We start from the raw sequence: 25,135 nt of genomic DNA, 5'->3' as shown, positions 1-25,135 counted from the left end.
TCTGGCAGGGACCCCCATGCACACCCCAGCTCTACTTCCAGACCAGAAAGTCCGGCCCCTCTTGCCTGACTTGGGCCTGAGCCAGCCTGGATGGCAGCACTCTGGCCAGCGGGTCAGGCCCTGGGCAGCGAGTGCCCTGGTCCAAGAGAGAAAGCCAGACACTGGGCAGACACTCCACACATTGCTGCAGGACTCAGCCTGGCAGGGAGGGGCACCCGGTGCCAGGCTGCCTGCTGACTGCCCGCATCTTGTCCACAGGCACGCCAGCCCCGCCGGCCTGCTGCTGACGGGCGTGGTGGCCCTCGTCTACAAGGCTGCCACCCTGTACGAGGAGTGAGTAGGCGCCGCCAGGGTCTGTGGGACGGGCTACTGTCTGCCATCACTGTGAGGGACGAGGTGGCCTTGCCTCCCCTTCAGGGCTGTTCCCATGGCCACCGTTCCCGTGGCCACTGTCCCCATGGCCACCGTTCCCATGGCCACCGCTCCCATGCCCAGGACAGGCCAGGTCAGCAGGGCCACGGCCGCACTGACACGGCGGCAGGCTGGAGCTCAGAGAAGTCACGGGGGCTGGGGGCCTGGACAAGCAGTGGCAGGCGGCTGCCGGCCCTCCTGGCCCCCAGGGCACCTTCACTCTGTCCGGGCTCCTGGGGGGCAGGCCCGGGTTGGCATCGGCCCCAAGACCCGCTGACCGGAGGCTGTCCTCCGCCCCGCAGGCCCTTCACCGCTGAGATCTACCGGCAGAAAGCCGCCCAGGCCCGCAAGCACCGCTGACGGCTGACGGCGCCTCCCGCCCACCGCCTCCGGCCTGCGTCACGGCGGCGGGCCTGCCCGCTGCTCCCGCGCTGCTGGCGGGGCCTCCGGTGCCTTGGAAACCGCTGCGTGGGCCCTCGGACTGCTGCTGTGCGGCCACTGGGCCGCCCGACGGCCGCCATGTTTAACGCCCCAATAAAGGCCCTGACCCAGCCCCCTCCTGTCCTTCCCTTCGGGGAGCCGTCCACCTCCCCCATTCCCTGTGAGCTGCCAGCCAGGGGCAGTGATCGGAGTGAGACGTGGAGATGAAGTGCCGAGAAAGCCCCGGGGGAAGAGGGGCCGTGTCAGCCGTGGCGTGGGGGCGATGGGAGGGCGGGTGCTGTAAGCAGTGGTGCGGCGAGTGCCAGGGCCTGAGATGAGGAAAAGCTCCAGGACCAGCTAAGAGGGCCTCAGCTCAGGCGTCTGCCCCTCAGGGTCCGGCCAGGGGTTTTCTCTGTGCCCCGGCTGCCGGACCAGCCGGCCAGCTGGCCCTAGAGACATCACTCCGTGGGGTGATCTGAAGGTTATCAGCAAAGTTCAAATGTGTGGCCACCAACCCACCCGCAGGCGCCTGAGCCCTCCGGCCCAGCAGCCACTGTCTCTGGAGGGCAGGTCACCGGCCAGGGAAGGCACTGGCCAACTTCTGTCGGGCTGGCTTCCCGGATATGCAGGCAGCGCTGGAGGACGGGCTCAGAGAGGCTGGGGGCCTTATCCCGGGGACACGAGTGTCAGCATGTGTGCCCAGGCCGCCTCCCTCTGAGTGAGGAGCTGGAGAGGCGGGCGCTCCCGGTGGCATCAGGGAGGACTCCCCGCAGTCCCCCTCTGGCCCGACTCCAGCGGAGTGGCCTCTCCAGTTACTGCTGACACTGCCCGGCCTCTCGGACCTCGTGCAGCCACGGGGGCCGCATGGCCGCCTGGGCCTGAGGGAGCCTGGCGCGGCCCCGCTGGCAGCCCCTCCGAGGCCGGCCGGCGGTGCCCCTCCCCGCGGAGCCTGCCCGCTCCAGCAGGCACTCGGCAGTGCTGGGGCCTCCGCCCCCTCGGCCTCCCCTGGCTTCCTCTGGCTTCTCTCAGGGCCTGAGAGGCCGCTCTGCTCTCAGACTCGCAGCCCTGACAGCCCGTCCTTGGCCGGGGCAGGAGCAGCTCCAGTAGCCTGACCCTCGGGCCCAGGTGTGGGGGGGGGGGGAGGGCAGGGGCGCTGGCTCTGCTGGAAGGACCGCAGATGGGGACGAGCTGGGGCTGAGGAGAGCCTGCTGGGCAGAGGGAGCTCGTCAGAAGGGAAAGCCAGACCTGTTTTGCCAACAAAAGGTTGGAGCGACCAATCCAGTGCTCCCCAGAGTCCCCACTTTGGGGTGCAGTGAAGGGGAAACTTTATTTGAGTGAAACAGCGACCACAGCAGTCCCGTCCTCCTGCTGCTGCTGCTGGGTCTAACGTCCTGCGAACCACTAGCCATCCCCGAGCTCAGCCTCTGAGTCAAACACGCCCCTGAGCTCACTCATCTCGGCACGTCCGTCCATCCAGGATCCAAAGCCACAGTCTGGGGGCCCAAATTGCGCTGTTACGTTTGGTTGCCATGGAGCTGGTCTGGTTGGTCACTAAAGAGCAAACGAGGCTGCACGGCTCCCATCATAGGGGAGGCGTCACCCGTCCGGTGAAGGGTGGCGGCAGGAACACCGTGCGGCCAGCAGCCAGACACACACACACACACACACACACACACACCCGGTGTCCCTGGGGGCCTCTGGAGCCGTGGGTTCGGGTCCTCTGCATGTTTCCGGTCCTTCTCCTCTCCAGGCCGCTAAGACTGCTCGGTGAGGCTGCTGACATCAGGCTCAGAGCAGCACTGGCGGGCGTGCACCCAGGGTGCTCGCCGGAGGTCCTGCACACACACACACACACACACACACACACATGCCCGCCCTGCTGACAGGTGCCTCACACACAGCTGTCACGGACCTTCTACAACCTCGGGGCTCCCACAGGCTGTGGCAGAATGGCCGCCTTGGAGGCCAGCTGTGCTCCCCCCACCCCAACATTTGGTCAAATATTTTTTAAAATATGTTTTTATTTCAGAGAGAGAGATATCAATAATGAGAATCACCAATTGGCTGCCTCCTGCACGCCCCCACTGGGGATCAAGCCGGCAACCCGGGCTTGTGCCCTTGACTGGAATCAAACCTGGGACCCTTCAGTCCACAGGGCAACACTCTATTCATTGAGCCAAACCAGCTAGGGCTGGGCAAAGATTTTAAAAAGTTCCCATTCCACTCTTAGCAGGGGAACTGCTAGACCGCAAGTAAATGACATTTACCAGCAGGTTCGGCCTCGATGCTGTTTGCCACCACGGAAAGACCGCCGGCCACCATCACCAGCCCGGCACCGTCACCCGGGTCTGCCGCAGCCGGGGGCGCGGCTGGCAGCGGCCGGCACAGGGCCCTGTGGGCTGACCTCGGGTCAGGGAGACCCGTCCGCCGGGCAGTGCCTCCCTCAGCGCTGAGGTGGGCAGCCTCCGGGGAGTTCCCCACTCCCGATGGGGTGGGACGGAGGCCTCTTGTTTCCGACTCCTCTCACTGCATTCCTTTCTGAAACTTGAGATGTTTTAAAGACATGAGCAGGCATTATTTTTAGTAACGAGACTTTAAAGAGAGGTGGGAATGAAGCAGCCCAAGCTCACAGTGTCCCTCCCTCCGCTGCTCCCTGCAGGCAAGAGAGCCCGGCCGGATGCGGGCGGTCAGGCTCACGGGCTTTGGGGCTTTAACGGGGCTTAATGATCTCAGCAGCCTTGGGAGAACAGCCTGGCATCTGTGGGGCAGGGTGACATGCCCAGAAGGGACCCGGAGTCCTCATCTGAGGAGTCCAACTGGGTTCCAGCCACTGCATCTCCGGGGAGGGTGGTCTCAAACCCTGGCCCGCCACCTCACTGAGGTGGCCCTCCCAGGACCGGCACCCCGGGGAGGGTGAGATTTTGCTGGGACCCCTGTCAAAAGGTCTGGAAGAGATGACCATTGAGCACCCCTTCCCGGGCTTGCAAACGGCTGAGGGGGGTGGGCTGGCACCCCAGGACGGCCCATGGCACCCTGACCCACGTGGATGGGGTGGCACCAGCTAATGGCTCCCTCCTTGGATTCCTACAAATCCGACAAAGCAAAGCAGCACAGCCTCCCCCGGCGCCGCCGGAGCGGTGCTGGCTGTGCCCGGACTCTCTGGGCCGGTGACAGCATCAGCCGCCCTGGTCACTGGTCAACCTGCTTCCCCGCATCTGTCCTTCCCCCGCCCGCCCGCCCGCCCAGCCCTGCAGCCCCGGGGGTCACTGCTGCGTGACCAGTGCCGCCTTCTGAGCTGCGTCCACAATCAACCAGACCCACCACCTTCCAGTGACCAACTCCCCAGACCCCAATCTGCAGCCCCGTCCCCACTCGGGCCGCGTGGTGTCCCCTGGTGGCCAAGGCGAGGGCCCGGAACAAGCACAGCCCGGGCGGCAGGGGCGGGCGCTGGGCTGCTTTCAGGCCTGAGAGGGCGCCCAGTAAGCACCTGCCAGGCGCTGCTGCGGTGACGGGAGCGCCATCGTTCTCTGGGGAAACTGAGGCCAAAGGACGCGTGTGCGTGTAGTGGAGGGTCCCTTCCCCAGCCACAGGTTAGCGCAGCCGGCGGCGCGCCCAGTGCTTCGCCGCCCCGCGGGGAGGAGGCTGCGGCGGGCGGGGCGGGGCGGGAGGGCGTGACGCACGGGGCAGGGGGCGGGGCGGCCATCGGGCTGCACATAAAGGCGGGCGGCGCGGACGGCACCGGACTCTGCCGAGCGGCCAAGGCACAGAGCCCAGCCCGACCCAGCCGAACCGCAGCCCTGCAGCCGCTCCGCCCCATGAAGCTGCCGGCGATGATCAAGAAGATGCGCCCGAGCCGCGCGGAGCCGAGCGTGCCGGCCCGGAACCGCTCCCGCCTGGTCATCCTCGGCTCCTCCAAGGTGGGCAAGACGGCCATCGTGTCGCGGTTCCTCACGGGCCGCTTCGAGGACGCCTACACGCCCACCGTGGAGGACTTCCACCGCAAGTTCTACTCCATCCGCGGCCAGCTCTACCAGCTCGACATCCTGGACACGGCCGGCCGCCACCCGTTCCCCGCCATGCGGCGCCTCTCCATCCTCACGGGTGAGCGGGGTGCGGGGTGAGCGGTGAGGGGGGTGCCGCTGTGCCCGGGAGGGGGTGAGACCCGGTCCGGGAGCCCTGGAGGGCGCGGTGCCGCGACTGGACTTTAAAGGACAGGGTCTCCGTGGGCACCGCGGGCGGCGGGGGCCCGGCCCGTCACCTCCGGTCAGCCCGTCACCTCCGCGCCCTCTGCCCGCAGGAGACGTCTTCATCCTCGTATTCAGCCTGGACAACCGCGAGTCCTTCGAGGAGGCGCAGAGGCTCAGGCAGCAGATCCTGGACACCAAGTCCTGCCTCAGGAGCAAGCCCGGGGGGCGCCTGGACGTGCCCCTGGTCCTCTGCGGCAACAAGGGCGACCGCGACCTGCACCGCGAGGTGCAGCCGGCCGAGGTGCGGCGGCTGCTGGGCGCCGGCCCCGCGCGCTGCGCCTACTTCGAGGTCTCGGCCAAGAGGAACAGCAGCCTGGAGCCCATGTTCCGCGCGCTCTTCGCCATGGCCGGGCTGCCCGGGGAGATGAGCCCGGGCCTGCACCGCCGCCTGTCGGCGCAGCACGGCGAGGCGCTGCACCAGGCGCTGCGGGCCGGGAAGCAGCCGCGCGCCGGGCCGGGGGGCGCCCTGGGCATCGTGGCGCCCTTCGCGCGCCGGCCCAGCGTGCACAGCGACCTCCTGTGCGTGCGGGCCAAGGCGGGCGGCCGGGCCAAGGACCGGGAGCGCTGCGTCATCAGCTAGGCCCCCGCCGCCCGCGGTGCCCACGGAGACCCTGTCGTTTAAAGTCCAGTCCGCCCTGCGCTCCAAGGGCCCTGGCTCTTCCCTCCCCAGAGCCCGCCGGGCCCACCAACTGGGAGGCGAGAACGGAGGGCAGGTCATCTGCTTTGGAAGGAACGCGAACTGGGTCACAGGTGGGCCCTCCCCCACGTCTGCGTGCCCACTGGCACCTGCCACCACCCCAACCCCCGCGCCTGGCTTGGTGGGCACAGGCCCAACAACGGTGAACTTGCCCGGTTCCTCAGACGGAGTAACTGGGACGGGTGTGTGTGGAAGCGAACCAGCCACCGCTGAGCTCCCAGAAGCCCGTCCTGCCCGCCACAGGGTGAAGGGAGACCAGGGCATTAACTTGTCTGTGATCCTAGGTTGCCATGGCAACTGGCAAAAGCTTTTCCCCTTCTGAAACTAAGGGGTCAGATCAGCCAAGTGTCTTGTTTACATGTGTGTGGAACTGCACAAAGGAGAAACTTGGTGAACATGAACAAAACCGCGTCCAGTGTTTATACTGTGTGTAAGACGTCTCAGTGATTGTGCTGGTTATTTTACTATAAAATAATTTAAAATGAAAACCATGCTTTCTTTGCTTTTATTATAGAAATGGCCGGAGGGGCAGGGTTGGAGGGAGGGTGGGTTTCTACCTTGGCTCGGCTCCCTCCCAGCCCTGGAAAAGGCGCCAGGTTCTGAGCACGGCCGCAGCTCTCCCCGAGGAAGAGGCTCCCGGAAAGCTCCGAGGGCTGGGCGGAAGCCTTCCATTTGGGGAATGGGTCCTTTGAAATCGAGGCCAAAAAGAAAGGATTCCGAGTCCTCTAGATGCATCTTTCCAGCCATTTACCTGCTTAGCTTCCCCTCGACCCAGCCCAGCTGTCTGGCCAATCCTCAGTGCAGCGGAAGGTGACAGGTCAGCACGGCTGAAACCTCCGAGGGCTGCAGGTTCACTTGGCCCGGCCTCACAGTGAGGGGCAGAGCCTGGCCCGTGGCTGCTGGGACAGCTGGGTCACCCAGCCTCCGGGGGAGCACGCTCCGCCCTGGGGAGAGGTTAGATGCTTCTCTGCTGCCTTTTCTCAGGAGTGGAGGGCGCCACTCCCAGCTCAGGACGGCTCGTGATTGTGCGGGGGCAGCAGCCACCTGCCAAGCCCCGAATTCTTTGCCAGGAAAACACAGACAACACCCTTTGCGTGGAGTTGCTGTGAGAATTAAGTGTGATGTTTAAGCCACTGTGGCTGCTGGTTGGGTGTCGTCCTATCCTGGACACCAAAAAGCTCCCGCTTCAATCTGTGGGCGGGGCGCATACCCAGGTTGCAGGCTTGATCCCTGGTGGAGGGGTGGGGGGGCATGCAGGAGGCCATTCCATCTGAGAGCTGAGAGCAGAACATCGATGTTTCTCCCTCTCTAATTTTTAAAAATCCTTAAAGAAATAAAAAGTGCCTGCCACCCAATAATCCAAATAACTGGCTTCAGGGGGTGCTCAGGCCTGTAGGGGCGTTCAATGTTGTCGCTCTGGTGAGGGCCGCTCCCTACCCGGACTGAACCCCCTTACAGAATGAAGGATGGCCGTGGGCCCATCATGGGCGGCAGTGACGCTCAGGCCACCGGAGCTGGCCAGACGCGGGCTCCCAGGAGATGTGCCACACCCACTGGGTACCGGGCTGAGCTGGGGGAGGTGCGGGGGAGGCACTGTTAGGAACTTCTCAGCACAAACCAGATGCCCGGGAGCAGAGCAAGTCCTTTTAATGATCCCCTGAAGACCCCGACGCCAGAGGCTGACATCCGCCTGGCAGGAAGCCGGGCCCTGCTTCCAGGGCTCCACGTTCCGTGGTTTGGTCAGAGCCTCAGAACCGGCCCCACCACACCACTCCGAGAGCTCGGGAATGACCGGCTCGGCCAGTGACAGTACTGCCCTCTCAGTGCAGAGCCCCTCCTCTGTGCAGCGCCCGGGAACCGGACACCCACGCAGGCCGGGCGCCGACCCGCCCTCCGCGGCCTGCTCAGGTCGCTGAACGAACCGCTAAAAACACCTCCCCGTCAGCACCTGGGCCAGGGCAGCAGCAGGCAGCTAAGCCCCAGGACGGGTCAGCACAGGTTACGCACTCGTTTCTAGATTTAAACATTCGGTTACTAGTGTCACTTTGTCCTCTCAGAGGTCAGGGATGAGCATGAAAATAAAACGTCCACCTGCAGGAAAGGAGGGTGTTTGTAAACATTTTATGGGCCAGAACTTGGCTGCTTAACTTTGGGTGTAGCTTCCCCACCCCCACCCCCCGTCCTCCCCCGCCCCGCTTCAGAACTGTACCTGGCCCAGGGACGGTCACAGCTGTCACCTAGAGCCGCCTTTGGAACAGAAAGTACATCATGAACCTGTCTGCAGAGCAGTGATGTTCGCGGCTGGCTCTTAGCGAGGGGGGGGGGGAGGAGAGAGGGAGAGAGAGAGAGGGAGAGAGAGAGGGAGAGAGAGAGAGGGAGAGAGAGAGAGGGAGAGAGAGAGAGAGAGAGGGAGAGAGAGAGAGAGAGAGAGAGAGAGAGAGAGAGAGAGAGAGAGACTCTGACTTTTCGCCGAAGCGGGTTTGGCTCAGTAGTAGAGCGTCGGTCTGCGGACTGAAAGGTCCCAGGTTCGATTCCGGTCAAGGGCATGTATAATACATTGGTTGCGGGCACATTCCTGGTAGGGGATGTGCAAGAAGCAGCTGGTCGATGTTTCTCTCTCATCGACGTTTCTAGCTCTCTATCCCTCTCCCTTCCTCTCTGTAAAAAATCAATAAAATATATTTTTTTTTAAAAAGAGACAGAGAGAGACACTTTTCACTAGACCACGGGATCTGAGATGCCGGGAGAGGCCAGCTGTGGACCGGAGGCTCACCGTGCCTGTGCCCCAGGAGGCCTGGTGGCTTGGGCACTAAATGGCTAAACGAGACGCCTGCAGGTGACAGAGACACGGGGAGCAAGAACTAAAAGTGAAAGGCATGGAGGTGGCAGGGAACCCGGACAAGGGGCCACCCAGAGGGGCCGCCCCCATGGACAGTTCCACTCGCTGGCTCAAACATAAGGAAACAGTTTCAGCCTTCCTCCTTCCTTCACTGGTGCAGCCCACGCTGCATCCGTCCAGTGAGCTCAGCACTCAGGCTTCCCGGCATGTCGCTAACAGGACGCTGTGTCCCTGGCACACACTGCTCATGTGTGTGTGTGTCGGGGGGGAGGCCGGAAGCAGAGCGGAGACGGCCCTCCCCGGAGGCAGGTAGGCCCACCCCTGTGGCAGCACTCTCCTTCCCACAGCGGGCCCTCCAGCCACGGTGCCTAGCGACACAGAGGCGGCGGCCCCAGCCACGCCGCCCCCCACAGTCAACGTCAAGTTCAGCTGAGGAAGCACACAGCCTCCACCCTGCCCGGCTATGAAGTTCAGAGCTGGGGCCTAGAGAACCGCACTCACAGGGAACACACCGGCCGCTTGCTCTCGCGTGCCTGCCGGGCACCTGAAGGCCGGCCTCATCTACTCCTTGGGGATCTCAAACATGCAGAGGCTCTTGTACTTCTGCAGGAGCTCGTTCTTGGTCCTGACTTGCCCCCGGAGGCTGTGCAGCTGCTGCTGCTGCTGCTCGGGGCTCAGGTGGATGCCGGGCATGGTGCTGATGACCTTGCGTGTCTCCTGGAACTTGGTCTTGAGGGCGTTGAGGTCATGGTGGATGTCCGGGCTGTCCTTGTCCATGCTGCAGGGTCAGAGGGTAAGCATTAGCACTCGCAGCTGAGGCTGAGGCACCCCGGCTCCCCTCTTCTGCGCCCACGGGCCTGCTGTCTCTGCATCGCCTTTTGGCCTGCCTGGTTTCTGCCTGTCCCCTTACTGGGCTGTGACGCTGCTCAGAAAAAGCCCCTCCCGCAGCACGTGTGCAAAATTAGTGCTCAATGTCTGTTAGCCACGAGGGCAGGACTGTCTGCCTCCTGTGCCAGGGCCAGGCCCTGGGCACGTGGGCACTCAAGTAGCATCTGTTGAAAGAAGGCTTTCCAAATAAGTCCGTAAGTGTCTGCTGAACAAATGAACACACCATTACCAATACCAGGTGACACACTGCAGCAAACTCTGCTGAAATGCTACCTATCTCCTCATTTCAGCCATTTCCAGGCCAATCCGGAGACTGCCAGCCACGGTTAGCTGCCGGTTGGATGCTTACATCTATTAACATAAAACTAATTCCCACAAAGCTATCAATAGCACTTAGCAACTATGAGAAACATTTCGGAAGGCACAGCTCTCTCCCAGTATGGAAACTCCGTGCCTTCGGGTCCAGCTCATTGTAAAGGCAGAGCCTCACTTCCTTTCAGCTATGAGCAGTGCCCAGCAGTCCAGGCTCCTGTCTCCACTAACTTAAACACAAAACAAGAACAAAACCTTTACCTACGATCAAAGAAACAGCCTAACAATTGCTCCTGAACATCACACACACACACACACACACACTTATAATTTTCTTTTGCACTAGCCGGTTTGGCTCAGTGGATAGTGTGTCAGAATGCAGACTGAAGGGTCTTGGTTTCGATTCTGGTCAAGGACATATGCCCAGGTTGTGGGTTCGATCCCCAGTGTGGGGCATGCAGGAGGCAGCCAATCAATAATTCTCTCTCATAACTAATGTCTCTCTCTCTCTCCCATCTCTGTGCCCTGAATGGGAAGACCTCCTGGTTCATAGGTCAGTGCTCAACCACTGAGCCATGCCAGCCAGACTTTATTATTTTCTTTTTTTTTTTTTCTTAGTCGTGCATTTATTGTCTATTTAAGTCAACAAAATAATGATTAATAAATAAACACACCCCTTATGATAGGCACACCTAAGACTTTATTATTTTCTTAGTGTTTATTATTATTATTATTATTATTATTATTATTATTGACTTGAGAGAGAAAGGAAGAGAGAGGGGGGAGAGGGATAGAAACATCAATCAACTGCCTCCTACACATCCCCTATTGAGGATTGAGCCTACAACCTGGGTATGTGCCCTGATTAGGAATCGAACCGTGACCTCCTGGTTCATAGGTCGATGCTCAATCATTGAGGCACATCTTAAAAAAAAAAAAAAAAAAAAAAAAAAAAAAAAAAAAAGTTTTGTGGGTTTTTTTGTTTGTTTTTGTTTTTTTAATGCTGAGCCAAGCCCTAACCCAGTGGTCGGTAAACTGCGGCTCGAGAGCCACATGGGGCTCTTTGACCCTTTGAATGTGGCTCTTTCACAAAATACCACGGCCTGGGCAAGTCTATTTTGAAGAAGTGGTGTTAAAGTTTAAAAAATTTGGTTCTCAAAAGAAATTTCAATCATTGTAGTGTTGATATTTGGCTCTGTTGACTAATGAGTTTGCCGACCACTGCCCTAACGGGTGTGGTTCAATGGATAGAGCCTGAAGATTCAGGGGTCCCAGGTTCGATTTTGGTCAAGGGCATGTTCCTTGGTTTCAGGCACATACCCAGTGGGGAGTGTGCAGGAGGCAGCTGATCGATGTTTCTAACTCCCTAGTATCTCCCTTCCTCTCTGTAAAAAAAACACACAATAAAATGATTTTTAAAAATAAAATAAAAAGCTGAGCCAATTATCTTTTTTAAAAATAAAAATAAATGTTTAACCCTAATGGGAAATTTCAACCCAGATGGTGCTAATTCATATTTATTACTCATTTCTGTGCTTATGCAGACAGAATATCTATCTTTCCTGGTGATCCATCGGGTACAGCTCATACCTGGCAAGCGAGATGGCCCCAGGGCCAGCTCACTGTCAGTAGCTCTACCTCAGAGACAACATGTGGAGAACCGATCATTTACTCTAAGAAACGAAGGGCTAACCTTTCTTGCTGTCGTTTGAGGCCCCCAGTGTAGCTAAGTTCACAATTATCGGTGTGCCTGCCTTCTCCGTTTCTAGGGAGGGTACTCTCAGGCTATAACTCATCGGGAAAGAACCACCTCGCATGCTTTGTTTTCATTCCCATGGGTCTCAGCTCAGATCCACCATTCTGGACTTCTGAACTCATGATATTTGAATGGCATATGTGTTAACACATTGTTATGGGTTTAAGTTCCAAATGAGTTTTGAAATTATAGTTTTAAGAAAACTGACTGACCTCACATGAATCTGAAGGACATAGTGAAAACAAACAAAAATACATAAAACAAAAATGTGGAAGGAAATTATGACAATCCAGTCTGGAAGCAAACATTACCTGGCCCTAAATAATTTTTATTTCTGAAAATAAAAAGTAGACCATGTTTAAGATGCTCATTTCTAAAAAAAGGAAAAAAAATCTCCAGGGCCGCCCGCTCTTTACTTGGTGAACGAACTGTCAGTGAGGAGACATCCTGTAGGTCAGCGGTCCCAACCCTTTGGGCCTCCGGACCCCGCTGGCGGCCGCTGCCCTAGCTGGGAAAGGAGCCACAGGAAAGCCCCCGGACACAGAGGAAAGACCACGTGAGGACAGGAGGAGAAGCACCTGCCAGCCAAGCAGAGGCCTGAGGAAAGCAACCACCCACCGACACCTCGACTTCAGACTCCTGGCCCCCACAACTGGGAGGGGGTTCTGCTGTTTTAGTCAACAACAAAGGCCCAGCTGGGAGCGGAGCCGAGGCACGCAGGCGCCACAGCGCAGGCGCCACTGCACGCCGCCTGCCTCCGCAGCCCCTGGGCTGCCCTAGTTGTGGAGGCAAACAGCACGGAGCCCTCGGGAGAAAAACACTCTATTCAGGACCCAGCTCAATCCGGGAGGGAGCCTGCGAGGCCAGAGCTGGTGAAAGACTCAGGCCGAGAGAAAAGCAGCAGCCCCACACTGCGAGGACAGAAGCAGAAAGCCCGCCTTTGTGTGCAGCGTTAGTCACCATCTAACTTCAGGGAGGAAATAGGAGACTAGGCCAGATAGAGAAACACAAAAATCATACAAAGAGCAAGGTTAGGGCACTTTGGTCCCACCCACTGTAGTTTGTTTTTTGTTGTTTTTTTTTAAATTGACTGTGAGACTTTTTTTTTATTATATTTTATTGATTTTGTACAGAGAAGAAGGGAGAGAAGAGAGATAGAAAGTTAGAAACATCGATGAGAGAGTGTCATCGATCAGCTGCCTCTTGCACACCCCCTACTGGAGATATGCCCGCAACCAAGGTACATGCCTTTGACCGGAATCGAACCCGGGACCCTTCAGGTCCCCAAGCCGACGCTCTATCCATTGAGCCAAACCGGTCTCGGCCCACCCACTGTAGTTTTAAGGTGGACAAATGCCCTGGATGGTGTGGCTCAGTTGGTTGAGTGTTGTCCCATGCACCAAGAGGTAACGGTTCAATTCCCAGTCAGGGCACAGGCCTGACTTGCGGGCTCCATCCCTGGTGGGGGACGTGCAGGAGGCAGCCAACCACTGTTTCTCCCTCTCATAAAAATCTTTTTTTAATGGACAAAAATATTACTGCTATACCTTGACTGACAGGCCACTTCCTGAGAGTCTTTTGTGCGTATCTGGGTGATGCTTAGCATGATCCCAGCAGCAGACACAGAGATTGTATTTGTGTCACCAGACAGGGGGCAAGCACCACAGGAGCAGGTGGTGAGACAGGCAGATGGATGGTTAGTACAGGTGCTAGTAAGTAGGCACAGCTTTGGTTTTCAGCAGAGGTGCTTTGGGGCTTGAAAACACAAACTGGCAACTGAACAAAAGTGTGCTCACTAGCCAAAACCGGTTTGGCTCAGCGATAGAGCGTCGGTCTGCGGACTGAAGGGTCCCGGGTTCGATTCCAGTCAGGGGCATGTACGTTGGTTGCAGACACATCCCCGGTAGGGAGTGTGCAGGAGGAAGCTGGTCGATGTTTCTCTCTCATCGACGTTTTTGGCTCGCTCTCTCTCTCCCTTCCTCTCTGTGAAAAATCAATCCCTTCCTCTCTGGGAAAAATAAATAAAATATATTAAATAAAAAAAAAAAAAAAGTCTGCCCACTGATAGCTTCAAAGTTCAAGGAACCCAGATCACTATAGCAACCTCCTCCCAAACCTAGCGCCACTTCTTGTGACCTCTAGGTGGCATCTGACTGCTTCCATTTCTTCTCAAAACTTCATCCCCTTAAGCCTCGTGCACAGTGGCCTGGCTGCCCCATCCTGGGGCCAGTCCTCCTCACCCTCTCCTCCTCCCACACTGACTCAGAGCTGGCATCTTTCTAAGACAGGGTTTGCTTTTGTTGCTGTTTTTGACAGTCACAGGTGTTTGAAGGGAGTTAAAACGACAGACACCCTCTAACGCCATGTCCGGAGATCACCTCTGCTAGTCGTGTATACGCTATTCCAGATCGCTTCAAACATACAGCCACACACAAATATGCACCTAATTTTTTATTTGTTTTGACCACACACCGTCTTTTTTTTTTTTAATATTTTTTTATTGGTTTCAGAGAGGAAGGGAGAAAAGATAGAAACATCAAACATCAAGAGATAGAATCACTGATTGGCTGCCTCCTGTATGCCCTCTACTGGGGATCGAGCCTGCGACAGGGAATCAAACCATGACCTCCTGGTTCATAGGTCAACGCTCAACTCTGAGCCACACCAGCAGGGCACATGGTCTTATTCTTGCTTTTCCCCCTGAACAATGCATTCTGGATGTCTTTTCATATTGACACAGACACAATTAGACAGCTAAATGATTTGGCTGTTGATGGGTGTTCAGAGTGACAACAAACACTTTATACCTATTATCTGTATGTACTTGTGCAAGCACTTTGGTAAGTTCCCAGAAGTGTGGTTTCTAAGTCAAAGGTTATATATATATATTAAAAATTCTGACAGGTTACCAAACGCCCTCCAGAAAGACGGCGCACCCGGGAGGCCACGCACCACACTGCTGCACTCCGGGGCGCAGCTGTCACTGCCTCGGGGCCAGTTGTATTTCTCAGCTCCAGTTCTGCTGGCACTTAAGGGGACCTCACTCATACCCTTGCTTTTATCTCCTCACTGACTTCCCTGTGAAAAACCTACTTCTACGGAGGAAGAGAGGCTCTGCTGTTAAAAGAAGTTTGGAAAAAACACTGCTCTAAACAAAACAGCGGAGAGTGTCCAGCGACTCCCACCCCCTCCTGCCTGCGGGCCCCGCCCTCCTTCCTGAAGGCCAGCTTCTTGTTCCCACAGTTCCGGCTTTCCCCTTGGAGACCTGCCGAGGTCCAAAGTGAACTCAGGGCCTCCTTAGCACGCCCCAACTCTGACAGAGGGAGCCCCTCCACACGCTATGGTGAAGCTTCGTGTGCCCGATGCTCATCCAACGCCAGTCCTGCCAACTCCACCTCCTACCCGCGCCCCCCCCCCATACTGTCACTCAGGTCTTCTCCTCCTCCTGACACCCTCTGCCCCACAACCTTAACAAACGTACGTCTGCGCTAACAACTTCAGACGGTTCCCCCTGCCAGACAGGTTCACTCGATGGGAGCCACCCGGCCCACCGCCAGGAGCCTCCACCGCCAACACCAAGGCGCAGGGTGAACATCTCCTGGGCACCAGCCGCTGCACTAGCCACTAACTCCCAGAGCCTGGGTCCCAGCAGGTGCTGCTCGGTCAGGCTGAGGGCTGGCGAGGTGACAGAGAAGAGCATACACAGGCTTATGAGCAGGCCCAGAGACAACCCCCAGACAGCCTAGGAATGTCCCCTCATCAGTGCTCATCCTTCTCCCTGGGACTCGGTGGAAGGAGGAGAAAGTGAAGGGCAGAGAGGGAGGCTGAAGTCAAATGAGCAGAGACAAGCCTGGGAGCCAGTGGCACCTCTTCACTCGCCAATGTGGAGGCTGCTTCCTGCGCACCCAGACAGGCCTCCGCTGGCAGAGCTGGTCAGGTCAAAGCAGACACTTGTGTGGGAAGAAGCAGGCCAGTGATACCCACTCCCAGACAGAAGTCTCCCAGGGCTCTGAGGTCCTCCTGCTAACCTGCCTCCACAGCAAATGAACTTGTTTTAAGCAACATGGCACCACCCTAAGGTAAAAGGACAAAGCAGTGTGCACATCACTTGAACTACCTCTGCGGCATCAAAGAAGATGGCTCCCCTCTACTTACCCAGCAACCTAAAAACATGTATCCTATCTAATAAAAGAGTAATATGCAAATTAGCCATCCCTTCACCACACCCAGCAGCAATCAGGGGTGAGTATGCAAATTAACCCAGTCAAGGTGGCTGTGGTCACGGAGTGAGCAGGAGGCTCGGGTTTCTCCAGCAATGGAGGAAGCCAAGCTTTCCACACACCCTGGCCAGCCCAGGCCTCCACTCAAGGCTACAAAGTTTCAATAACAGAAGATAAATAAATCCCAGATATCAGGTCCTCCACTTGGGTCGCCAGGGGGGTGTGGCCAGCCTGAAAACCACCAGAGGCTCCTCACCTAGGCCACCCCACAACCTAAGGGAACCCCCACCCTGATCCAGGACACCCTTCGGGGCAAACCAGCTGGCCCCCACCCGTGCACCAGGCCTCTATCCTATCTAATAAAAGAGTAATATGCAAATTGATCATCACTCCAACACACAATATGGCTGCCCCCATGTGGTCAAAGATGGCTGCCCCCATGTGGACACAGATGGCCACCACAAAGAGAGGGCAGTTGGGAGGCACCATGCCTGCAAGGAAGGGTAGCTGGGACGATCAAGCCTGCAGGGGAGGGCAGCTAGGGGTGACCAGGCCGGCAGAGAAGTAAAATTCTGGGTGACCAAGCCTTCAGGGGAGAGCAGTTGGGGGGGGATCAGGCCTGCAGGGGAGAGCAGTTGCGGTGGGATCAGGCCTGCAGGGGAGGGCAGTTAGGGGTGACCAAGCCTGCAGGGGAGGGTAGATAGAGGCAAACAAGCTGGCAAGGAAGCAGTTAGACATCAATTAGGCTGGCAGGGGAGTGGTTAAGGGGATGATCAGGCTGGCAGGCAGAAGCAGTTAGGGGCAATCAGGCAGCCAGGCAGGTGAGCAGTTGGGAGCCAGCAATCCTGGATAGTGAGAGGGATGTCTGAATGCCCATTTAGGCCCTATCCTGGGCAGTCAGACATCCCTCGAGGGGTCCCAGATTGGAGAGGGTGCAGGCTGGGCTGAGGGACACACACCCACATGCACAAATTTTGTGCACTAGGCCTCGATATATAAAAGGCTAATATGCTAAGTGTCTGACCGTCTGACCAGATGCTACGATGCGCACTGACAAGGGGGGCAGACACTCAACCCAGGAGCTGCCGTGATGTGCACTGGCCTGACACCCACAAAGCAGCACTCGGCTTCTCCCAAGTGGGACACAGGCCCTGCCACCACCCCAGAGCAACACCCCACCAATGCGCCAAGACCCCATGGCGCCAAATGCAGCCCACAGGCCAGCCCAGAAATGGTGGACCTTAAAAAAAAAAAAAGAAAAGAAAAGAAAAGAAAAGAAAAGAAAAGAAAAGAAAAAAAAAAATAAATGGTGGACCTTGAAATGGCTTTAGGTTTTCTCACTGTGCAGAATACAGTCAAATACTGCTGCAGTTAAATATTTTACCATTTGTTATCCATGTGTGATCTACAATAATAATCTGCTTTGTGTTGATATTATATTTACTGTTGTGTTACTGACAATTACCTGAAAGAGAAGTTGGGGTGCTTCACTGGGCTGGAAAAGTTTAGCCAGCTCAGAAAGCATGTCTAGCCCTAGCTGGTTTGGCTCAATGAATAGAGTGTCGGCCTGCGGACTGAAGGGTCCCAGGTTCGATTCTGGCCAAGGGCACATGTCTGGGTTGCAGGTTCCATCCCCAGTAGGAAGCAGCCAATCAATGATTCTCTCTCATCACTGATGTTTCTACCTTTCTAAAATCAATAAAATATATTTTTTTAAGAGAGAGAGAGAGAGAGAGAGAGCGCGCGCGCGCAGGTCTAATGAAGCAAGTTTGTTCTATATCTATAAAAGGCGAAGTTGACTCACACATGCCTCTATAAAGTTCTTGCTGGCACCAATCACACACATGTTTGATCATGAATTTGGTTAACACTTCCATTATAGAAAAAGGGTAAGTAGCGATATTAAATATTTCTTCTAATTAACTTTCTTTCAATGTGCACAAGTTTGTTCACTGGGCCACAGCAACCTAAAAACATTTAACAAAAACGCAAATTAAAAATGTTTAAGGATCCGTGTTGACAGAACACATTTACTAGGTGACCAAAACCATCCTGCAAGGCAGTGTCAACTGCAATTCAGAATTCCTAGGCAGGGACACTTCATTCCAGACTAGATTAGATTTGGAAAGTTTGAAGAAACAAATTATAACTTTCCCTGGTCCAAAAGGCCTCTTTCATTCCTCCTTTATTATATACTAGAGACCCCGTGCATGAATTCATGCACCAGTGGGGTCCCTCAGCCTGGCCTGCGCCCTCTTGCAAACTAGGATCCCTCAGGGGATGTAGCAGTGCAAAGCAGCAGGCAGCCAGGAAGGAACTCAGGCCCAAGCCAGGCACTGCATCGCTTCCACTCATCCCCTCACTGCACCTGCTGCCACCACCACCGCTTGGTAGCACCACCATGGAGGCAGGAGAAGCTCTCACTACTGCAGCTGTGCTTGCCACCTGAGCCCAGCGGCATCTGGTGCCCGGTGGTCAGCTGAGCAGCACTCCTGCTGTGGGAAGCGCACTGACCACCAGGGGGCAGCTCCTGCGTCAGAGTCTGTCCCCTGGTGGTCAGTGCTCATCATAGCAACCGGTTGACCGGTCATTCAGTGGTTTAGTCATTTGGTTGCTCAGTTGTTCGGTTGCTTAGGTGAGCGCGCACGTGCACACACACACACTAGTGGTCTGGAGCACGAAATTTGTGCACAGGAGGGGGGCGTTCCCTCAGTCCAGGCTGAACCCTCTCCAATTGGGGACCCCTTGCAATCTGGGACCTCTAGCTCCTAACCACTCACCTGCCTGCCTGATCACCCATAACTGCCTCTGCCTGCCTGATCACTCCTAACTGCCCTCCCCTGCCAACCTGATCTTGCCCCCAATGGCCCTCCCCTGCTGGCCTGGTCGCCCCTAACAGCATCTGCCTCAGTCCCCCTCCCCCACCACGGCTTTGTCCAGAAGGAAGTCGGATGTCTAGAACAGCGTTTTTCAACCGCTGTTCCACGGCACACTGAGATGTTGCCTGGTGTGCCGTAGGTGCAGATAAGACAAGAATTTTATAATTTTTCACTATTTTGTTTACTTAATATTTCATAATAAAGTAATTATAAAATACTTTCTTTTATTTGATTCCTATTCAAGAGAATTACTTTATATATAGTCAATATAGGCACAGTTAAATTTTTTAACATTTTCTAATGGTGGTGTGCCTCGTGATTTTTTTCATGAAACAAGTGTGCCTTTGCCCAAAAAAGGTTGAAAAACACTGGTCTAGAAGATGGCCGGTCCACCTGGTCTAATTAGCATATTACCCTTTTAGTAGTATAGATAGATTATATAGGATAGGATTGCTTAAATGTGGTGGGGCAGAGGGGGAAAAGAAGCCCTTTTCAGCAGGAGATGCTCTCAGCAGACAAAAACACACAATCCCTATATCTGGACTGATAGCCAGCCATATGTACTATACTGCCACATCAGTCATTAAAAAATTGAACCACTTTCTTACACCTTAGACCACATGTGTCAAACACAAGGCCCGCGGGCCAAATCCATCCCGCCAGGCCTTGCAATGTGGCCCGAACCGCGCTGTCATCACTGCACTCCGCTGCGTTTCCATCACAATGACAGTTTATGACTGTTCAGTAAACCATTCGGCCCACGATTTAGGCTGGATTTTAGATTTTGGCCCCTTCTCTGATTGAGTTCGACACCCCTACCTTAGACCTAACAGATATTGCCCTTAAAACCCCTCCTCGGCCCCCACCTTAGGTTCTGCCTTCACAGTTCAGCCAGATTAGGTTCTGATTGGTTGGTTTCTATGCCAATCAAGTCAGTGTCAAAAGCTCTGCCTCCTAGGCAGCCAATGGCTCCTCACAGTTCACCCAGATTTGGTTCTGAATGGTCGGTTTCTATGCCAGTCAGCGTCTCTGGGCCTATCAACAGGCCTGATCAGTTGTAACATCCAAAACAACTTCCGGTTAGTCAAGCCTTCAGTTGTTTTGGATGTTATGGTCTCTGGGTTTTGATATATTAGGATGTACTTCTGTAAAGTGGTTTCTATGCATACCAGAAAAAGTCTCAAATAGCTGGGACCTATAAAATTTCTTACAGGCATAAAAATGAGATTTTTCCTTTTCTCTTTGTCAATCTTTGAAAATAACACAAATGCGTAGTTTTGGCTGTGCATTTAACTAGGGAAGATGCTAGGAATGATACAAGCTATGGCTGTGGGACTGCTCACACCGGGCAAGGTGCACCTCCGCCAGGGGCATGAGAACCCAGGAGCTTATGCAACAGGAGGAAGTAGCCTCTGAGCCAGTCCTTGACAACATGTGGTGTTTCTCTGGTCACACAGAGGATAGGAAGGCACACCCACGGAGGGTCTGGAGTACGCACAAGCCAGGAAGACCCCGCCCACCCAAATCTGGGCTTTGTTGCAGAGTTCAGGCAGAAGATTTGAAGATGATGTACACAGATATCTGGATGGAGGGCTAAAAGTTGGCAAAAACAATTTGGAAAGAGCCCTAGTTCCTCCTGTTAACACACACAGGATGGACTGGAAAGAAGAGAGGATAAAGGCAAAGAAACGAATTAAGAAGTGATTATAGATCTGAATCTAAGGTTAGAAGACCTAGACCAAAACTCAGAAGCCATAAAGGAAATTCTTAACAAACCTGCCCTATATAAATTGAGAAGCTTCTGAACAACAAACAAACCCCAAGTCAGAAGAAAAGATTTAAACTACCTGACAAAGGGCATACTTTCCTTAATATATAGAGTCCATAAAAACAGAAATGACCTAATAGAAAAATGGGAGTTTACAGGGAAAAAATTAGAAATGACATATAAAGTTGCATATGAAAAGATGCTTTACCTCATATCATAAAAGACATAGATTGATATAATGTATCATTTCTGACCAATCAGATTAGCCAAGATTAAAATGTAATGCAAGGCTCAATGGTTGAGCATGGACCTATGAACCAGGAGGTCACGGTTCAATTCCCGGTCAGGGCACATCCAGGTTGCAGACTCAATCTCTGGTGAGGGGTGTGCAGGAGGCAACCGATCAATGATTCTCTCTCATCATTGATGTTTCTCTATCTCTCTCTTTTCCTCTTCCTTCCTCTTTGAAATCAATAAAAATAGCCCTAACCGATTTGGCTCAGTGGATAGAGCATCAGCATACAGACTCAAGGGTCCCAGGTTCGATTCCGGTCAAGGGCATGTACCTTAGTTGTGGGCACATCCCCAGTAGGGGGTGTGCAGGAGGCAGCTGATCGATGTTTCTCTTTCATCAATGTTTCTAACTCTCTCTTCCCCTCTGTAAAAAAAAACAAAAAAACAAAACACAAAAAAAACAACAGTAAAATACATATTTTTAAAAAATAAATCAATTAAAAAATATATATATAAGTTAATGGTGGTAGCCGGAACCGGTTTGGCTCTGCAGATAGAGCGTCGGCTTTCGGAATGAAGGGTCCCAGTTTCAATTCCGGTCAAAGGCATGTACTTTGGTTGCGGGCACATCCCCAGTGGGGGGTGTGCAGGAGGCAGCTGATTGATATTTCTGACTATCTGTCCCTCTCTGTAAAAAAATCAATAAGATATATTAAAAAAATAAAAAGTTAATGGTGACAGCCTGAGCCAGTTGCTCAGTGGTCAGAGCGTGGCCCTCCCATCAAAGCTGGTTCAATTCCTGGTCAAGGGCATGAACCTGGATTACAAGTGATATCCTGCAAACCCCAGCACAATCTGACCAGACTGCTGGTTTGAGTGCTTCCCTGGCTCCCTCAGGCTTCCCCACTTCCCACCTGGATTTGTGTTCCAGCCCATCAAACCGCATGGACCCGCCTGAGTTTATGCTATTTCTTTTTAAATATATTTTTATTGACTTCAGAGAGGAAGGGGGAGTGATAGAAACATCAATGAAGAGACTCATTGATTGGCTGCCTCATGCCCTTGACCAGAATCGAACCCAGTACCCCTCAGTCCGCAGGTGACGCTTTATGCTATTTCTTGGCGCCCCATCCTCACACGTGCTTTTCCTATAGCCCCTGCCATAACTGAAGACTCATCGTTGGCATCACCCCTAATCAAGCTGTGACTCCTCCAGGCTTCATGAGTCTCGTCTCCCACCATGTCTTGACCAGTCTGCCTTCTTCCCTTATTAGCCTATAAACTCAAATACATATTTATTAGACATAGAGTGAAATCGTATCCTAACCTTTTTTTTTTAATTCTCACCAGAGAATATTTTTTAATTGATTTTTAGAGAGTGGAAGGGAGGAAGGGGAGAGAGAGACACATTGGGTTGGTTGCCTCCACACACACCAGGATGGGACCTGGGCTGAGGCTCAAGCCTGCAACATGCCCTTGACAGGGAACAGAACCCCAGACCCGTCTGTGGGCCGACACTCTAACCATAGAGCCAAACCGGCAGGCTGCATCCTAACCTTTCTCATGATCACTGTACCTCTTTCTCTCTGTGCATATTGCTTTGCCGAGTGGCTTTTTTTGCTCTTCTGTGCTTCCTTACTCAGGGTTTCTTCACCTGCCTAGCGACACTGGTGATCCGGGCCTATGAAAGAGCTAGCTCTTCCTGGGAGAGCCTCCAGACTTTCCTCTGGGCTGGTCAGACCCTCAGCTGCCAGGCGAGGCCTCGGTATCATTCAGTGTGTGAACTCGCTCTCAAACTGTTTTGTATCGTCCCTCCCTCAAACTCCAGACATTCTCTGGGAAAGAGCAGCGCTTTGTCCTCCATCATGGAAGAAGAGTTAGCTACCTGTCTGCTTGGACTCGGGGGGGAGGGGGGGAGGGCGGGGGGGGGGCACGGACTATGGGGATCTCCTGCTTAGACTTTGAAGTGATGCTCCTGTTCTCAGCCCCCTTCACTTCTATTCCGAAGACCCCTGGCACTGCCCATTCCTGAGCATGGGGGAGCCATGGCCAGGCTGCTTCTTGGGGCTGGAGGTGGCTGAGCCCGTGGCCATCTGCTTCGTGTCAATTATCTCCACTCTTGTTCTTTATGGTTTTATGTTAAAAAAAAAAAAAAAGTTTTCACTGTCGTTTTTATTTTATTTTTATATTTTTATTGAGTTCAGAGAAGAAGGGAGAGGGAGAGAGATAGAAACATCCCCTACTGGGAATAGAGCCCACAACTTGGGTACGTACCCTTGACTGAAATCGAACCCGGGACCCTTCAGTCTGCAGACGGACGCTCTATCCACTGAGACAAACCAGTTAGGGCCTCGCTGTCATTTTAGAGAAAACAAACCCATGTAATCAACCCACTCTTTCACCAGATATGACTCTTGAGTACACCTCACACAACCTTAGGATTTAAATATTATTCCTATTTCAAAAGAGAAAGAGAGGCTAAGCTGCTTGACCAAGATCATCCAGTCAGTATACTACAGAGCTATGGTTTAACTCCATTGTCTGAGGCCCATTACTATTATCCACATATTAGAGATTTTAAAAATTAAGGCCGCCCTAGCCGGTTTGGCTCAGTGGATAGAGCGTCGGCCTGTGAACTGGGGAGTCCTGGGTTTGATTCCCGCCAGGGGCATGTGCCTTGGTTGCAGGCATATCTCCAATAGGGAATGTGCAGGAAGCGGCTGATCGATGCTTCTCTCTCATCAATGTCTTTAACTCTCTATCCCTCTCCTGTCTTCTCTGTAAAAAAATCAATAAAATATATTTTTATAAAAATTAAGGCCTAGAAGAGTTGTGTTCACCAAGATTGCAAGGCAAGCAGGCAGCATGAGACTTGAATCCAAGGCTATGTGACTTCAAAGCCCGTTTCTCTCTAGTGCGCCTCACTGCCCACCTTAAGGACAGCCCACACCACCCTCTACCAGGGCTTAGGAACACACACCAGGAGTCCAAGAGCTGCCTCTGAGAATGTATACATTGTGTACTTCCATTTTTCCACATTTTTCTTAAGACCAGCATATCTGTAATCCAGCACTGCCCTGGGACTGCATCTGCGTTTGTGTGTGCGAGAGAAGGCTGCTTGAGGAGCAGAGGCTCCTGAGAACGGAGGGGCTGCCGGCCGTGAGCAGCAGGTCACCCCACGGGGAGCGCAGTGCAGTCAGGCTCCCAGTGCAGTGAGAGCATCCTGGAAGCATCGGGTCACCCACAGCCAGTGACGCTGGTCCAGCCACCCTCAGGGGGAGCTGGGCCGGGAACAGCCAGCACTTCATGTCAGCAAAACCTCCAAGAGCACGTGAGCGCTCACCGGAATGCTACTGTAACAGCAGTTTGTTTTAACTTCTTTGGGTTTTTGCTGGTTAAATAAGAGCTATAAGCTGAGAGTGTTCGTCTTGTCTCGAATAAAAACAGTAAAAATAACTCAGCAAACATGGGACCGGGAGACGTTTAGGCTGTGGATTTTAGTTTCCTTCCAGGCTCCCTGCAGATGGGCCAACAGGACGGCAAGCACCTGCTCCGACACCTGCTAGAACAGGGGCTACCTGTTCCCCTGTCTCCCAGCGTCACCCCAACTCTGTGAACTACGGTTTTTCCCTCGTAACGGGCGAGCGTGGGGCAGAGCCGGCCGGCCCTCGTACTGTGCGCGTGCACCGGGAGGAGCGCACCTGCCGGGTCTGCAGGGCGGGAGGCGAGGCGGGTGCGCCCATCTCCCCGGCCGACCGCCGGCGCGGGAAGCCGCCTCGCGCCAGGTCTCCGGGCACAAACCCGAGCGCCTGCCCCGCGGCGGCGGCGTCCCCCTGGCTGCACCGCCCGGCCCATCGCACGAGAGCAAGTCCAGGCTCAGAGCCTCTCCCGTTGGGTCTGTGGCCCCGTTGGTAAGCGGGCCGCCCCTCGGGCCTTACCACTTGATGATGTTGTGGACCAAAGGCAGGAACGAGTAGCTGTCCTCCTTCGCGCCCGCCGGGGACGGGGGCCGCGGCGCCGGCTGCTGGGGCGCGGCCACGGGCGGCGGCGGCGGCTTCGGCTCGGCCGGCGGCGGCTCGGCCGGCGGTGGTATCGCTTCTTCGGCGGGTCGCCCGGCCGCCAGCCCGGCAGAGGCCATGGCGCTCGGAACCCGCGAGCGGCCGCCCAGTCAGGAATCGGGACGGCGCGGCCGCCCAGCGCGTCACTTCCGCTCGCCGCCGGGCGGAGGCTGTGCGCGCGCGCACTAGAGCGCGGGGCGGGGCAAAGCCGCGGTCGTTACCTGGCAACGGGCTGTTGGCGGCAGATTGTGAAGACAGCTAAGTTACGGAACCTTCCGAAGTAGGAGGTTTATTTCAGAAAAACGTCTCTTCCTCCTCAGGTGACGGAGAGAGGCAGCGCGGAGGAGGAGCCTGGTGGCGGTCAGCACGGCCCGGCCTCGGGGGCTCCCGCAGGGCCGGCAGCACC

General features: G+C 55.0%; 3 protein-coding genes across 7 annotated transcripts in view; 2 read left to right on the top strand and 1 right to left on the bottom strand.

Moving 5' to 3' along the window:
* PEMT (phosphatidylethanolamine N-methyltransferase) overlaps nucleotides 1-961 on the top strand; it is a 40,670-nt gene extending 39,709 nt beyond the window's left edge. For all 5 annotated transcript variants that reach the window (XM_045586442.1, XM_036451900.2, XM_045586443.1 and 2 more), the window contains 2 exons: nucleotides 259-333; nucleotides 714-961. In XM_045586442.1, coding sequence (XP_045442398.1) covers nucleotides 259-333; nucleotides 714-771 — 133 coding nt within the window. In that variant the 3' untranslated portion in view covers nucleotides 772-961. The remainder of the gene's footprint in view (nucleotides 1-258; nucleotides 334-713) is intronic.
* A 3,644-nt stretch (nucleotides 962-4,605) lies between these two features.
* RASD1 (ras related dexamethasone induced 1) lies at nucleotides 4,606-6,263 on the top strand. Its single transcript, XM_036451898.2, has 2 exons — nucleotides 4,606-4,932; nucleotides 5,129-6,263. The coding sequence occupies exons 1-2, from the start codon at nucleotides 4,647-4,649 to the stop codon at nucleotides 5,656-5,658; spliced, it is 816 nt and encodes a 271-aa protein (XP_036307791.1). The 5' UTR covers nucleotides 4,606-4,646; the 3' UTR covers nucleotides 5,659-6,263.
* Nucleotides 6,264-8,386: 2,123 nt separating this feature from the next.
* MED9 (mediator complex subunit 9) lies at nucleotides 8,387-24,874 on the bottom strand. The gene is made up of 2 exons (XM_036451902.2): nucleotides 24,610-24,874; nucleotides 8,387-9,392 (listed from the first exon to the last, which is right to left on the bottom strand). Exons 1-2 carry the CDS (start codon nucleotides 24,807-24,809, stop codon nucleotides 9,176-9,178), a joined length of 417 nt encoding a protein of 138 aa, XP_036307795.1. The 5' UTR covers nucleotides 24,810-24,874; the 3' UTR covers nucleotides 8,387-9,175.
* Between the last annotated feature and the right edge of the window lie 261 nt (nucleotides 24,875-25,135).

The sequence above is a fragment of the Pipistrellus kuhlii genome, unplaced genomic scaffold (assembly GCF_014108245.1).
Source record: "Pipistrellus kuhlii isolate mPipKuh1 unplaced genomic scaffold, mPipKuh1.p scaffold_m20_p_23, whole genome shotgun sequence".
Lineage (NCBI taxonomy): Eukaryota > Metazoa > Chordata > Mammalia > Chiroptera > Vespertilionidae > Pipistrellus > Pipistrellus kuhlii.
Note: the sequence above shows the minus strand (reverse complement) of the source record. Positions and strands in the feature narration are given on the sequence as shown.